This window comes from Nicotiana tomentosiformis, chromosome 1 (genome assembly GCF_000390325.3).
Source record: "Nicotiana tomentosiformis chromosome 1, ASM39032v3, whole genome shotgun sequence".
Classification (NCBI taxonomy): Eukaryota; Viridiplantae; Streptophyta; class Magnoliopsida; order Solanales; family Solanaceae; genus Nicotiana; species Nicotiana tomentosiformis.
Window position 1 is genome coordinate 89068888 of NC_090812.1, and position 16896 is coordinate 89085783.

At 36.6% G+C, this 16896-nt stretch overlaps 1 protein-coding gene across 1 annotated transcript; it reads right to left on the reverse strand.

Annotated features, from left to right (window-relative positions):
- Window positions 1-5472: 5472 nt before the first annotated feature.
- On the reverse strand, window positions 5473-8533 carry LOC104087533 (cytokinin dehydrogenase 6-like). The gene is made up of 5 exons (XM_009592041.4): window positions 7390-8533; window positions 6859-6986; window positions 6515-6775; window positions 6156-6418; window positions 5473-6059 (listed from the first exon to the last, which is right to left on the reverse strand). The coding sequence occupies exons 1-5, from the start codon at window positions 8006-8008 to the stop codon at window positions 5738-5740; spliced, it is 1593 nt and encodes a 530-aa protein (XP_009590336.1). The 5' UTR covers window positions 8009-8533; the 3' UTR covers window positions 5473-5737.
- Between the last annotated feature and the right edge of the window lie 8363 nt (window positions 8534-16896).

Sequence of the window (16896 nt, forward strand, 5' to 3'; positions counted from 1 at the left end):
TAATTTTAGATAAACTGTGATTTATTGGTTTTTATGTTTTATCTATCCGCTTTTAATATTTATGGAATTTGTTTGAACAAGTCGCGATGTCGCGCGCTCATTTATTTTTGTACATATTGCGAACCGCATCACGGAAACCATACTCATAGCCTGATTTATTTACGCGCCTAAAGCAAACTACAATGTTCTTCCTCATAGCTCACACAAGCAAAAGTCATCTGTAAAACATAAGCCAATGGGAAATGAAGTTATTTATCAAGTTAACCCATTATTTTTTTTTTTTACTTTTGGACTTCCTAATTAAAATAATGCATTTTATGCAACATGTTTATGCACTTCTGTCTCTCACGCACTTGAATTGTTAAGAGGGAAGATAACAAATCTGCAAATATATATATATAATTTGTTATAGTGAGAATGATATGATACAGTATGACAACTAGAACTACGAAAGCATATCAAATTGGTGTGTGGTTGCAGTTAAGCGGGAATTTTAGCCACGTACAAACTTGTAACAATATCGATAGGCACATTTACACAAGATCTACTTTAGTGGCCAGCCATAGAAATTTGATCAATCCCTCTTAACAACTCAACATCAATGATCCAATAACAACAAAATAATTGATAAACAAGATAAAATCACACGTGAAAGCATGCTAACAGAGAATAGGGGATCCATCAACAACATTCATCAAGCTATTATAATAAGATGAGATAAGAACAAAAAAAAGAACCTTTTATAGATACGTCTGAGCTTCGATTCCTTGACAACTTTTGAAGCTCAAATACCAACAAAACTGCGTACAAGACCTCAACAGAAACTCGACCAAATCGTCGGAAACTCGAAGCCGACTTAGGAAATTCACTAAACTCCGGTGACTATACACGACTGAAATGGAGCTTAAACTGCAGCTCTTTCAGTGATGTAAGAAGCTGATTTTCGGACTGCTTTAGTGGAGGTTTTGTTACGTTTTTTGGATTGTTTTGGGGACTATCCACGAGGGAAAAGAGCTGGCCGGAGATGGTAAAAATCCGGCGAAATGCCGGCGATAGTGAGCTAGCAGAGAACGATTTTTTATGGCTTCGAACAGACTGGTTTTTAGGAGTGGAATAGAGCTTAACTAATGAGATGCTCTAATGGCTGCTTTGTGTACTACTTTGGAGCCACGTTAATGGAGTAATGAAAAGAGACCCGTGAACTCTATTTTTTGTGAGCTTTTGCTGAACTCCATTTTCGTGTGTTCAACCAGCTCCCTTTTTTCTCGTTTCTTTCTGTTCTCTTTTCTATTTGTGTGTGTGGCTGTTTTTTTTTAGTGTGTGAAAGATCTCATGACTCAAAGGATCTCTTGAGGAAATTCAGGAAATTGGGGTGCTTCCTTTTCTTTTTGAAGACAGCAGCGACTCCCCTTTCTTTTCTGGTTCCTCCCCCTTTTTTGTGTGTTGTGTGTGTGTTTTATAACTGAAAATGGGGTATGGAGTTTGTGATAGGAGATAAGCATGGGGGACAAGGAGTGGGGAACAATGGAGAGAGTAGGGAGAAAAGTGTGGGGGGACAAGCATGGGGGACAAATGAAAGTGGAGTGGGGACATGCCTGGGAAGATGGGAGCGGAAAATATTCAAGCACGGTAAAAAATTAGGTGCTCACAGTGTTTTCGTTCAGATTTATCTTTACATGAAAATTAACTAGCTTTTGATTACTTTTAAAAATATGATTATTTTTCAATTATTACTTGTAAATTTACTATTTTTGAATTTCGCGCCGTCGGACCTCCACAAAAAGTGGGTGAAGCCCAAGAAACTCAGTCGGCCATTTCATTGATACTTGTCAAAATCTATAAAACTTCTCGAGATATGCAAGAAAGTTATTGTTATTAATTTAGCATCGTCAAATGTTGATGTTATGGTCTTTTATGGTATGTGACTTGAGTCTCTCCCACCTCAATAGATAACTTTTGGGTGTCGTTCTCCTTTGATTGTATCAATTGAATAACATTGTGATTTTTAGATTGTTTTCGTGATTTCTAGATTGTTTTCTCGTTGGGGGTGGAAAGGGTAGTGGAGTTTCAATTTCATGGCGTTTCATCTATAGAATTTGAAACTCCGTAACAGTGGTTATTTTAAAAAATAGGGCAGAAAGTGATCAGTGGCCGCTATTTTACACATTTGTTTGATCAGAGCGAGCCATGCATGTTGTGACATGAGCCGTTGAAGAGGTCCAGTAACTTATAGATCTATTTGCCTTTGCATGGATATGTACTTCCCTACTACAGGAGGAGTGCATTACTGAATAGTGAATTGTATAATTCAAGACTTCTGCAAAGCCAAAAAGAATATACTGATTCTGTTACATTTCTTTCTCTATTTAATAAAAGGCCATTTTTGGATGCTGTCACCTTCCGAAAAGTAGTGATAAGAAAGGAGTTCTAACCAATGTCAGATATTTGAGAGGATGCTTAATTTTTTTTTTTATAGTTAATTAATAAAGCACAATTAAAGAGCCTTTATAGTTGTAGAACAAGAAACTATTATTTCTAGACCCAAACGTTTTATTTCCTACCAGTAAAGGTTCGATTCTAAGGATACAGAATACTATTAAGTCAGTCTCTTTTAGGCAATTATAACAATGGTCTAATAAAATAACGAGGTGCTTTAAGTTGTTTTTTAAATTTCTAGTTGGGCACAAATATACACTTGAGGTATTATTTAGTATATCTATTTTTACTATTTCTCATCAATTGATATTGTGTAAGAAACAACACGACTTGGACGAATGGCAAAGTCAGACATTTTAACGAGAGGATTCAAAAAAAGGCAAGAATGTCACATAAGGAATTTGTACCTATGACCAAAAACAGTTTTTAAATTAAACCACCTTTTATGCAGCGCTAAATACTAGAGATCAAACAATTCATACACATATATTTGCACAGTGTAATTTTTGATGAAGGGGTTTCAATTCAACTCCCCTCATTACGTGTAGCCCCGGCCCTGATTTGGACTGGCTAGTCATAATTGATCTTTGACAGGATGCATTTGTGTAGTCTGTCTCTCAAAATACTGGCCGTTCATATTCCAATTACTAACATGGGGCATCTTTTTGTTCGTCGGCTCCAGTCTCAGTTCTGTGTTCAACGATTTAAAGTTGTTCTCCTTTTCAAAATCCTTCACATGCATTTCAATGGTTACCTTTCAAGCCACGCATTGATATGGAAGGATCGTATCTTGTGATTTGACAGACACTAAGCTGTCCAAATCTAGATTCGGTATATATAAATTTGAGTGGTTCAATCTTTAAACTTCTTAACATTGAACACATTATAATTTTGACATTATGGATTCAAAATTTGATACTTATTGAAATTTTGTAGTATATTATATTCGTGGTCGAAAATACTAGGTTGATCAGTTGAACCCAGGCAGCGTCGGCCTGACTTTCTCCCTCGTGATAATTTTAGACCAATATGTTACAATCAGTTTAAGAAGTTAAGTGTTCTGGTGAAGTAAGTGAACCAGTGAAAAATCATGATCATCACTATACACTGGTCAACACTGCCCTCAAGAAAAAATCTAAGAATTGTGGTTCTGACAAGATGTCAGAGTTTTGAGTGGCGCCCAATTTACGAATATCTGATGTCATTGGCATCTAAGAAGTATCAATGAATAGAATATTTCAGAGGAATGCAACTTCTAGCTGCTTATCATTGCATATGGGGTTAGTCACCTATGTTTGTACTTCTGCTTATTAATTTTAGTATAGTATTTATGCATGGAAAGTGTATAACTACATAGAATTAAGTCCAAGTGATTTATGTTTTCCTTTGACTCTAACAATTGTGTTATTTACTTAAGTTCTATAAAAATATTAAAATCCTGGTCAGTGAGAATTCGTACGACTGATCCCAACTTGTTTAATTTAAAGGGAGCGAGATGGATATATAGCCTATCTTAACTTGCTTGAGATTGAGTGCATTGTTATTGTTGTGATCATAAACCAAATCTTGACTAGCATTTTTGCTGTTCTTATGTAATAACGAAATTGTTACTACCTTTTTTCACAGGATTCAGACTTACTTTGTGAAGAATCATTTGAAGCCTTGGTGGTTTTGAGAACAAAAGTACTCAAGTCTTTATGCTTTCACTTGCATTGTGACCATTCCTTTTTTTTGTTGAACATTTGGAGCATTACTGTTAGTAAACAGAAGCTTGCATTATTGTACTGTTGAAGTAAATGTCTAAATAGTAAAGACACTTAAATTGGTACGGACTCTTGAAAATTAGCCATTTCTTTTCCTAGGCTGTAGTATGTGTTAGGTTGACTGTGTAGGAGAATCTTGGGACTGGAACCAGAAGTGACAAACTGTGAAGAAATGACTTAAAAAGGTAATCATGTTACAGAAAGTTTATGCCTCTTTTCGGACAATAATGTCAGAGATTTGTGATATCAGCATAGTGATTTTCTTCTCTTGCTTTATTGTGGTTATACACTAATCAAGGTTTCAAAATGCGTTACTTCATTTCAGATTTTTTGTTAAGACACGGTGGCGAATCTCTCACATAACATCACAATTTCAAAAGCAAAATCATTAACAAGATTTCCTGTTCAAGAAAAACCAGCAAATCTTCAAAGCTTATATTGATTATAGGTGCTTCATCTATCTATGTTTCAAGTTCTAATGTGTGACTTCCATTCTTATTATGTTTGATTGCTTTAAGATTCAACTATGTAATACTGTTGAAATTTATCCCCTGGCCCCTGGCATTGATAGCGTAATTTTTCTCACGTTCCTTAGATTTTAGAACAAGCAAATGTTTCTCGATATTGGTCTTTTCTTATAGAAAGGATAACAATTGTTTTCTCCTTAAAGTCTTAAGTATTTTCTTTGGATGTACGTAACTCAGATTCTTTTCACCTTGTGTTATCCATATGATGAGCATGGGCTGAAGTGTTTTAGACTTTAATGTCATACAAAGTGCATCTTGAACTTCAAATCATATCTAATATTACATGAAGTGGCAACTTCCAGTTCCACTTGACATCATAAATTAACTAAAGATCAAGAACAAACAAATTCTGTTAATTAGTTCAATGGAGAGTGCAATTTGATGTTATTTCTCTACAATGTAGATATACGAATTCGCACAATTTCAATCAAATAACTCTCTCATATTCTTAATTTATAACATGCTATAAGCATACTTTCATCATATTGTGGTTGTGCTTCTCAAGTTATTGCTATTTAATGAAATTCATGCATGTTAAAGTTCCTTTTGAAATTTAAAGACTCTCACAGAAGCAGTGCGATATATAGGGCTGTGGTCATAGGTTGACTAGTGCTAAACTGCTAACGAATGCTTGATATTAATCTTCTTTTATATGGCTAGAAAATTCCGCGGCTTATTGAGTTGTCCACTTAATTGTGCTGCAGAAATTACATTCAATAGTTTCAGATAGGTAGAAAATCAAGACAGGAAATATGATATCATGAATATTAATTAAAGAATTCATACATTGAGTCAATATTTTTCTTTGCATCTTGATACAATAATCTATATCTTAAAGAGCTAGCCTTCTCTTAAACTTACATGTGCAGAGAAGGCATAAGAAATATGTGAAGTTAATAAGCTATTCACATTTACATTGGCTACAACCAACTTTTCATTTTCTATTCATTCTGCATATTTACCCATCTCTGACTCTTTATCTATCGTAGAATTAGCCGTTGCTATCAGTTGTTATGAAACTGATACTGCCTTTTGGAAAATTCTCTGACCAGGAGCAAGCATAGCTAAAGGGTCATAAGCAGATTTCCTCTGTATAAATACTTCCCATTTTGGACCAAAGTGGGTCCTCCACTGTTCTTGTGTTGTGTAATGAGGCAAATATTGCTTGACTCCTAGGTGTGCCACATCACAGAAGTCTAATATTCTTTTGTTCTGAGTTAAGACATATTCTAAACTGTCAGTTCCATTGGATGAAGGATTTGCATGGGATAAAAATGCCACTAGGTAGATAATATCATTGTTTGGAGAAACAAATGAGGTTCTGTTATCCAACCTGAAAAATAAAACCAAAGTAACATGTCAATTGATTGGAAAAATTAAGTACTAGATTTTTGTATACGACGAAACACGTAATATAAATGAAAATTACTTTGATTTATGAATGGGGTAGACAAGAACAGGGCCATTGTTAGTATCTCTTAGGATGTTGCCAAAAACTTCCTTAGCAAAGTGTTGTATTTTGCTTTTGGGAACTAGAAGATTGAGCCATGGGTGTGGGAGATCCCATAGTCCTTTCGATCGAAGTTTTAGCTCTGATGCATGAACTCTGTCCAAAAATTCTATGTATGGAACTTCTGACATAAATAGTGTTGATGGGATATAACTTAGTTGCGATAATAAGTCTTTAATTTCCTGCATGAAAATGAAACAACAAGCATTTATATTAGAATTATTTCATCAAATAGCCAGGATATTCTACTAGATTTTCAATTTATGAACATGTCTTACCTGGTTTACTGTATCCGATTTTTCGGGGTATAAATTTCTGGTAAGTTCAAGGCAATAGAGTGTTCTTCCATCTGATACAAAATGGCTAGCTTGAACAGGATCTTGAGGGTCAAAAGATGTTCTCCAGTTATTCATTAGACCTGTTTTGTTCTTTATCACCAGCCCTTCTATGTAATCAAATGTTTTTGCAGCAGATATCAAATGCTCTTGGTCTCTAGCAAATGTGGAGAAATCAGAGTACAACACTCTTATCCATTTCACCTGTTAATTAAAGAAAATCACATGTTAAATAAAATTCTAATGGTTTAACTCGCATATTCTTGAAGTCTATGGTGTATTTTTACCATTTTTGGGGCTCGTTCCAGAGAGATTCTTGCTCTAGTTATTATGCCAAACTGTCCAAGTCCTCCCAAAACAGCATGGAATAGGTCTGCATTCTGTTCCTTCGAACAAATTAAGACTTCTCCTTTTCCTGCAATGAGTTCAGTTCATGTACGTTATGTCAATAAGGCCACGTGTTGAATTTCCTTTTTCAAATTATGTGATGTTTGTTGATTGAAAATGAGTGGTCTTTGCATATTTGGTGTAAATAAAGGTCAGGCTACAACTTGTACTATGAGAAACGTTTGCAGCTTGTTAAGTTTAGTCTTCAATAACTAACATATCATACCAGACCAAAAAAACAAAAAAAGGCAATAACTTGTGTAAGTTGCCTTATGACCGTTTTCTCATATTCCATCATACCGCCTTTTACCAAATCACTGCCATATCTTTAGTACTAGTATTTTTCTTGTTTCCTAATATTAAATCTCCATAATTGGTAATTGTAGAATATTATTCTCGTCTGAAACCAAAGGTTGGGAAAATTTTCAAACCTGTAACAACCTCCAGCTGATGGACATTACTGATCTGAGGGCCGTGTCGAAATGCTTGCCCACTGATGCCAGCATTAGACAGTGTACCTCCAACAGTAAGATGGAGGTAATCAGTCCAAGATTTTGGTGCTAATCCATATTTCAAGGTTTCATGCAATATATTAATCCACAATTCACCAGCTGAGACATCTACATAAGGGAATTGGCCCCTGTGGACCTGCATTCCTTGACCCTGGAATGACTCCATATTGATTATAACTCCTCGTCGCGCTTGTGCCTGGCCCTGAAGCGAATGACCGTGGCCTCGTGCTGCCACGGTCAATTCAGAACTCGGACCCATTTGCCAAACATGTTTTATTATTTCTGAAATATCAGCAACGGATTTCGGATGGACTACTGCTAAAGGGTGGACATGAATTTGATTGCCGAAATCTCGGGCTGCAAACTCATTGTTTTCGAAAGTAATATGGCCTTCTAAATGAAGGGCTTTCAATGAGGACAGGACACTGGAAAAACAAAAATTTGGTTTGATAATTACCCAGCTTAGCACTAAAATTGTGAAGCTTCTTAGGAACAGAACGTTCTTTTTTCTGGTGAAAACAAAGCTTTGGCACGTCATCTTTTTGATAAAGGAAATTAAAAAAAGGATATTTTTTCCTGTTGTTTTGTTTGTGTTATTTCTCTCGAAGTAAAATAGTAGACAGAAGAGCAAAGAGTGAAGAGTTGAAGAGGAAATATAAAGGAGAAGATTTAAGATTATATGAGTGGGAGAGTCAACCTATATTGAGTGGTAAGAATCCGTATGAAGACCGTCTACTTTAGGTGGGAGAATTTAAGGGATTTTCTTTTGAGTTCCCTTTTGTTTGGGTTCTTTATTTGGTTTATATAAGAGTATAGAGAAGCCAGCCATCACATATTGCCAAGTTGAAGAAAAAGTCATCAGAAAAGAAAGATTTCCCCAAATCTTTGCACCTTTTTCTCACAGTTCCTTCCACAGTTTTACCTTTTCCATTAAAGACAAGTTATGTCTCTTAGACCCCCCCCTTTTTTCAACTGTTGTGATTAAGGATAAGTTTTCCATTTATAAGGAAAAGTAAAGGGTTAAAAAGTGATAGTTCACTTGCTTTTATTTTACCCCTATAAATTTCTTTTTAGAAAGAGCATTAAAATAGCGATAAAGTTGTCTCCGTATGACTTATAAGCCATGAGTTCGAATCGTAGAATCAGTCACTGATACTTGCATTTGGAAATGCTGCTTTCCCCTTAGGGTGCGACCCTTCCCCGACTTTAGGTGAATGGGGATGCTAAATTTCTATCTACTTGGTCAATATAAAGTATCTATTAGTATTCACTTGGATACCTTTAATTTTAGTGGCATTTTCTTGAAACCCCGTTTGCTGTTGAAAGGCAAACGTTGCGTATCTATATTCAGATTGAAGAAAGGGACGCTGCACAACGATGGATGGCATCTAAGAGGTCCACGTGATATATGTAGAAAATTTCCAAGAAAATGAGTGCCTTTTGTATATGAAAGGGGAAATGCTATTTTTTTTATATAATATATTTTTTTGTGTTTGGGACCTCTTATATTAAAGGAGCCAATGGTCATGTGCTCCAAAGAAAGAAATGTTGTTGCCTAATGTTTTTGCTGCAAATGCATAATAGTATTGATGCCTTAGTTCCCAACAAATGGACAAACAGAGAATCATTCTTTTGTTTGTGTTTGTAAATTTGCCCAAAAAGCCAGTAATTCTGTACTATGATGATAAACCAATTCCCTTTCTGTTTTAATGACTTGTTTATGACACATTGGTTTTATGCTGATCTCTAATCTATTCTACTTTTTAATGGATGACTTCGAAGAAATTCTCTCTATCTCTTTCATTTTTCTGGTCTTTGGATCCTTTAACAGGCCAGAGAATCAAAATGAGATTATTGCAATAAGAATATGGATTCTATTCTTTCTTTAAAACATACATATTTTGCTTTTGTGAATTCTTGACAGTAGCAGGGTTAGATTCAGAGATATGGTTCTTACATTGTTTGATTTGGGGGGATTATATTGTCTTTGCATTGTAGGCCATGAAATGGATGGAAGATCCGTGAAGGTATATTTTCATCATTTGCATCTTGAATAAAGCTAACACGATTAGATTTGATGGAGGGTTAATATTTAATTGAATTCTTTGGAAAAATATATGAATTTGAAAAGCCAAGTGGAAATATATTCACTTGTTACTTTACTCTAGCACAGTAGCACTCTGATGTTATATTCTCGCCTTTTATTCCAATTATCCTTTACTACCACGGTTATGGAAATTGAGAATGTGAGTTTTCAGGGCAAGGAGAGTGGAAGAGCCGTTCTCAAGGTAAAGTTTTGTTCAGCACGAAGCGTTTTATCCTTAAAGTAAACTTTTTTTATACGAATCCAAATTAATCGGACTTTAAAGCGATTAGGCGACAACAAGTAAGAAACCAAAAAAAGATTAGCACAAGAAAAAACAAGCATTGCATGCTAGTTCCAATCAAGATGTTCCATAGTTTCTTATTAAGTATAATTAAGTTTCAACTTCTTATTTTGAACTGAATATATATGAAAGGGCTCGAAAATTTCATTCCAAAAGTTCATAATAGAGTATTCATACCAAAAGTTCATGTTAAATCTTTCACCAACAAAATAACTTAAGGTTAAAACAATATCTAATTGCTTTTCACCATTTTCCAGTTATTTCACAAACAAATTGCTTATTTGGGACCACTGAAGTGTGAGAAAAACACCAAAGTGATTTGTAGTAGACAAAAAAAGCATGGTAACCTAAAAGAGACCCATCAATGTCTCCATTAAAATCCAGTTTACACTTAATAATGAACATAAATAAGTAGTATTAGATTGTTATAATCTAAAATAAGATTGCACTCAATTCCCTCAGATTATGCATGGGACTAATAAGATCTCTATCGAGTGTGAGATGAGAGAGAAGTAGCTAGTAGAATAACCTAGTCATATCAATTACTAATATTTATTAGTAGAATAAACCTAATCCTTAGTGCATTTTATGCATGCTTTCTAGAAGAGGAGAGCCGACCATTAATAAAGAAATCATAAAGCTATTAAAAGGAAGCTTTTTAGGGCCAAAAGAACAAAAAGGAGTTCAAAAATGTTTAATTACATGAGAACAAACTTTTTAACACGTAAGTGCGTGTGTTTTGGTTTAGAATCAAGTTATATAGGAATTAATAATATAGAGATTGTAATGCGAGATTAGTATCCGGTAATACATAATGGAGTAAAACAAAGAATGTAATGTGTGAATTAGTACTGCAAGGATTATAATACAGATTGTAATGTAGGGGCTATTTGTTATCAGATATTTGGTTTCTTGTATTAAAAATTATTATACAATATATACTTAAAGATATATTTTTATTTGTTCAACAAAATAAAATAGTGGTTACTACATGAAGGATTATTTTTTTGATTTAGTTATCCTAATCCATGTGTTATCAATTTTGTGAATTTTTATTTCGTATTTTACCATGCATTAAATTGAAATATATAATACATAGATCCCAATAAAACTTATGGTTGTATTAGTTGTACGGAAAAAATTGAAACTAAATATTATAATGAATTATACTAAGTTTATTTGGAAAAAACATCAAACCTAACATTATATAAAACAATGTTAATTTTATATGAAATTTATTTTCTCTATTACGTACTCTAACCAAACATCACCTAAGAATTTTCTCTGTTGTTAAAGAAAATATGCAGGGGTTGGGGTAGAGGAGACAGTACAATTAAGTGAATTACTTTAAAGGAATAAATGACTTTTTTATTCGACAGAGGAATGGCTTATCAAAATTTGTGTGTATCGGGTTATTATTGTAATGATCCGATCGGTTATTTTACTTTCTAGATCCCCGTTTTTCTAAATAAGATTCTCCATATCTGCATTTAGTGTTTTATGACTTGCGAGGATGGTAAGTTTGAGATTTGGAAGGGTTCGGGTTGAAATCGGAACACTTAGTTCCTTAATATTGGCTTTAAAGGGGTAAGTTTGACTTGGGTCAACATTTCTAGTAAACGATCTCGGAACCGGGATTTCACGGTCCTAATAGATTCGTATGATGATTTTGGACTTGGGCGTATGTTCGGATCAGGTTTTGGATGACCCGGGAGCGTTTCGGTGCATAAAGTTGAAAGTTGGCACATTGAAGGTTTTAAAGTTCTTTAAATTTGGTTTGGAGTAGATTTTGGTGTTATCGAGATCCGTTTGAGATTTCGAACCTGGGAATAGTTCTATATGGTTATTTAAGACTTGCACACAAAATTTGGTGTCATTCCGAGGAGTTTAAGTATGATTTGGCGCGTTCGGAGCAAGTTGGAAGAACTTGATGTTCATAAGTTGATTCAATTTAGTTTGGGGTGTGATTCTTAGTTTTAGTATTGTTTTCCGTGTTCCGAGGGTTCGAGCAAGTCTGTCTCATGATTACAAATTTGTTGGTATGTTTGGACAGGGCCTCGGGAGCCCTAGATGCCATTCGGACGATGCGCGAAAGTCGTTTGGCCTTGGATGAACATTTGAAGCATCAAGCTTCTAGTGCAATCGCACTTGCGGAGGGCCAGCCGCAGGTGCGAGCTCGCAGAAGCGAGCCAGTAGCCGCAGAAGTGGCCCAATGTGGGCAGCCCAGAAATTGCAGATGCGGGACATGGTGCACACCTGCGAACGCTGAAGCAACCCCAGAAGCCGCCAAAGTCGTAGGTGCGGCACGCGCGTCACAACAGCGGTCCCGCAGAAGCGGGCCTGCGGTTCGCAGATGCGGAAGAGGCCAATTGAGGGAGAGCCGCATCTGCTATCCTTTCTCCACAGATGCGGTCATAGAGCCGCAAAAGCGGAAGTCCCGGAGGCAGTGAGGTTCATTTAATACAGGACTTAGGCCATTTTTGACTCATTTCTTTCATTTCCTGGGAGATTTTGGAGCTTCTTAGAGAAGGGTTTTCACCTAGCTATTGGAGGTAAGTGATTTCTATCAAATGTAAGTTAAATACATAGATTATGGGTAGATTTTAACATGTAAAATTATGGGTCTAGATAAAAAACCTAGGTTTTGATAAAAATGGGATTTAACCACGAAAATGGTTATGGAATTTGGTAAAAATTATATATTTGAGTTCGTGAGGTCATGGGTAACAATTATCTTCAAACATTTCCGGAATTCGGGCACGTGGGCTTGGGGTAAATTTTAGGAATCTTCCAATAGGGGTTGGGTAACTACTCTAATAGTTAGATTATGAACTTTCGAGCATGCATTGATTAACTTATATAACATTTGACTAGTTTCAGATTGTTCGGCACCAAGTTAAGGCTTTAGAGTGAATTCGAGGCCAAAAAGCGAGCTTTGAGACAAGGTAACTCTCTTGTCTAATCTTATAAGAGGGAATTTACCCCATAGGTGATTTAAATTATTATTTGCTTCTAATTATGGGGGCTACGTACGCACAAGGTGATGAGAGCCCGTGCGTAGCTACTAATTATGCTTATATCCGGGTAGTTTAGGACCCAAATCATGAAATTAATTAAGTGCCTAAATTATATTGAAACTTGATAAAGGAATTGTAAAAGATCAAATTTCACTTACTTGAGTTTTGGTGGGTTACTTGACTGTTAATAAAAATCATCCCTCTTTGTGTATTAGTCTTGTAATAACTTTTAAATCGGATGTTCATAAATTATCCTCTCTTCTTGTGGAGCGGGCCGAACGCCTCGACAGTATATAAATACATCTATGGTTCGTACCGCACGACCCTCGGCAGTGTACAAATTATTCTAGATCGGGTCATACGACCTCGGCATAATCGTACATGAAAATACTCAAAGTTTAATTATATTTATTTCCTACTTGTTATTGAGTTAATATTATTACTGTGAGACCCCGGGTGTTTCTCTCTTCTCTTACGTAATATACGTAACGTGGCGTGGTTATATTAGGTATATATGATTGGGTATAGTACATTGGGAGAATAAGACTGAAAATGTGTGGTAATATCAAGGAACTAAACTAAAGCTTTAAGTCAAGGAATCCCTTAAACAAAGGTTCATGGTTAAAGAAATGGCTCGGGTAGCACTCCGCGCGTTCGGAAGGTTTAAGTTAACTTGCACCTGTGGGATAATACTAAGAGTGTATAATATGCTAAGAATAATGTGTTATGAGGTATTATAATATAACACTGGTCATATGTTAAGTTTTGGAGTCAAGCAAGTTGCGAAATAAAAGTCGGCAAAAGTTATCGTAAACTTCTCTAATAAATTTTCTAAACTTTGGGTCAAATGTATCAGATCATTTCTTCCAATATATAAAGAGTTATGGGACCCACAACCTACCAAATCGAAGGTCTACGAGTCTCGTTTGCAACCAAAGAAATCTCACATCAAACCGACATTGGAGTAAAACGTTGTGACTATTTTACTGCGGACTGTCCGGGCTGAAATCGGGTCGCGGATCGGGTCGGGTCAAACAAGTGGTATAAGTCGGAAAATCCGACTTTTAAGACCCCAAAATATTTCATCTTCATCCCAAAACAGTGAGAAAGCTTAAGAGAGGGTTTCATGGTGTTCTTGAGTGATTAAGGTGCGTTTTTAACGATTTCTATCGTTAAAGTTTGCCCCCATGCCTAGAAGCGCAATCTCTACGCTTTGCAATCATTTTCCCCTTCTATTAGCTGTGTTTGGAGCTATTTTTGGAAGATAAAAAATTGTTGTTCTTGCTGGTTCTTCAGGATTTATACTTGGTTTGCCAAGGTAATCATCTTGGGACTCTTTTATGATCGTTTTTACAAAGTTCTACGGGCGTTTCGTCAAGTTAGGGTCATATGGTAAATCTACCGATTTAAACTCATTTATGAACTGTTTATATGTGCGTATAAGCTGCATATATATAGTGGTTTCGAAGCTTAGGACGTAAGGAACAACTTTCGTGAAGGAACTACAGGCATTCGGACGTTCGTTGGAGAGGTATGTTAAGGCTAAGCTTCGTCCTTCCTTTTAGCACGAATTTTGAGAATTTCCTAAGACGCCAAATGTGATATTTTACTATTCTGTTGCTAGAAAGACCTTCTGTGAAAGGCATTGGTATCGTAGCTGAAGTATTTTCATGATGCTATTAGGTTGATATTCCACTCGTTCGGTTAAAAAGGGTATTCGACATCTATATATGTCATTTTGTCGGCTTTCTTAAATATATGTCCATATATATGAATTCTTATTCGTCTTTGGGTTGTGTGACTTAAAAATAAAGGCATTTAGTATTTGCGATCAGTCCTTCTTCCTTGTTAAAGTGTATTTTAAAATCTCTAAAGTGACACGTCGATTTTAAAATTTTCAAATATAATTTTTATGTTTAAACTACTAAAACATTTGATTTTTTTGAAATACTTTCTTTTACTAATTATCAAGAAATCAGGTATAAGGACTAAGTGAAGCACCTTAAGCTTTTTATGAACATATTCAGAATTAAGTTATCTTTCTAAAAGTCGAGTTAAGTTTTCAAACTTATTAAAAAAGATATGAGGTTCCACGAGATATTTGTATGCGATACGAAGGTGATTATGAGATTATGAGAATAAGAGTACCAATGAGCCAAGGTTGGCTAAGTTCTTGTTATGGCCTATTATGTGCATTCAAAGTTCATATCATACATGACATATTATGCATGGACTTCGAGCTATAATCGGAGATAAGGGGCCTATTTGCCCGAAAGATTATATATATATTGTATAGATGGCCACCGGTTGGCAATATGATAACGGTTAGCTACCGGGAGAGACCGCCATTGCTAGCATTTGGTTGGGTATGTCATGCATTTACATCAATATATATATGTATTCACGACATACGATTACACGAGCATACCATGCATATTTTATTACTATGAGGTCGGATGTCGGCCATGGAGGCTATCAGAGTTTCAGTGTCAGGTAGTATCTTTATTACCTTTTTACATCAGTTATGTATGATTCTACTTTCTGCCTTACATACCAGTACATTTTTATTCGTACTGATGTCCCGTTGCCTGGGGACACTGCATTTTTGTTTCGTGCGTGCAGGTCCAGGTAGGGACTCTGATCGACCCCTCCGCTAGGATTTCGGGGTTCAGCTGTGAGTTGGTAAGCTCCACCTCTTCCTGGAGCTTTCATAGGATGGTTACTTTTGTTGTACAGTTTGGGTATAGTTGGGGCCTTATCCCGACAGTGCTTATGACACTCTTAGATGCTATTGTGGACACAATATTCTGGGTTTCTTTTTTTTGCTGCTTTCAGTCTCCAGCCCATAGGCTTGGCATGTATATATAGGTGTGTAGGCATGTATGTCTTCAGTCGCGGCCTCATCGTCCAGCTAGTATTTTATTATTTTGGCTTGTCTTCCTATATTTATATGGCTTATTGTTATTCATGTCATAACCTTACGGTCCAGGCTTAGTATTTCAGATGTTGTGCTGTCTGATCTGTTGGGCCCCCAGTCTAGTTAGCTAGTATGTTTAGTGGCTAACTCGATCGAATATAGTATCGAGTGCCAGTCGTGCCTCCCCTAGTTTGGGGCGTGACAAACTTGGTATCAGAGCAAGTCGTATCCCAGGGAATCCATAAGCCGTGTCTAGTAGAGTCTTGCTTATGGGTGTGTTGTGCACCACACTTATAATGAGGAGGCTATGAGGCATTTAGGAATGGTTACATTTCTTTCAATTAATAGATCGTTCTATAGAGCGAAGTTATAAGAACATATGAAATCTAAATCGTGCTTTGTGTTTCATATCTAACAGGCTACCTACGCTCAGGAGATGGCACAACGAGAGTTAGGTATGGATCCGGGAGAAGGTACCAGTCGTTCCCCACCGGGTCAGAGGGATAGATTTCCCTTAGAGGCTCACAATGAGTCTCTAGTACCCCTAGTTTCAGCTTCCCCAACACTTGTTGGAGCCCAGGGAGATACAGTACCCCCAGCCTCTCCAGTTCCATTGGTACCTGAGGCAGCTAGAGACACAGGACCTCCAGCACCTATTGTTCCCCCATTAGAGACTGGGGAGCAGGGGATGAGGGAGGCTGTTCAATTGCTGACTAGGATGGTTTCTATTCATGAGCGACAGCTAGAGTCAGGAGCAGATGCCCGGAGAGATCGGATAGGAAGCTCGACGGTACGAGAGTTTCTTCACTTGGCCCCTCCATTATTTACAGGATCCAGTTCCACTAAGGATCCCCAGGACTTTATAGACCATATGTATAAAGTATTGAGGGTGATGCATGCCTCAGTCACCGAGGCTGTGGAGTTGGCTTCTTTTCGACTACGTGATGTAGCCGTCCTATGGTATGAGGCATGGGAAAGATCTAGAGGACCTGATGCTCCGCCAGCAGAGTGAGAGGACTTCTCTAAGGCGTTTTTAGCCCATTATTTGCCATAGGAGGTTCGGGAGGCCCGTCTTGACCAGTTTCTTAGCCTAAAGCAGGGGGAT

Coding starts and splice junctions, on each gene's coding strand:
- LOC104087533 (XM_009592041.4), bottom strand. CDS start 8,008: ATGACGTGCCAAAGCTTTGTTTTCACCAGAAAAAAGAACGTTCTGTTC. Junction 6,776..6,858: donor TGGAACGAGCCCCAAAAATG/GTAAAAATACAC, acceptor TTTAATTAACAG/GTGAAATGGATAAGAGTGTT. Junction 6,419..6,514: donor AATCGGATACAGTAAACCAG/GTAAGACATGTT, acceptor ATTTTCATGCAG/GAAATTAAAGACTTATTATC.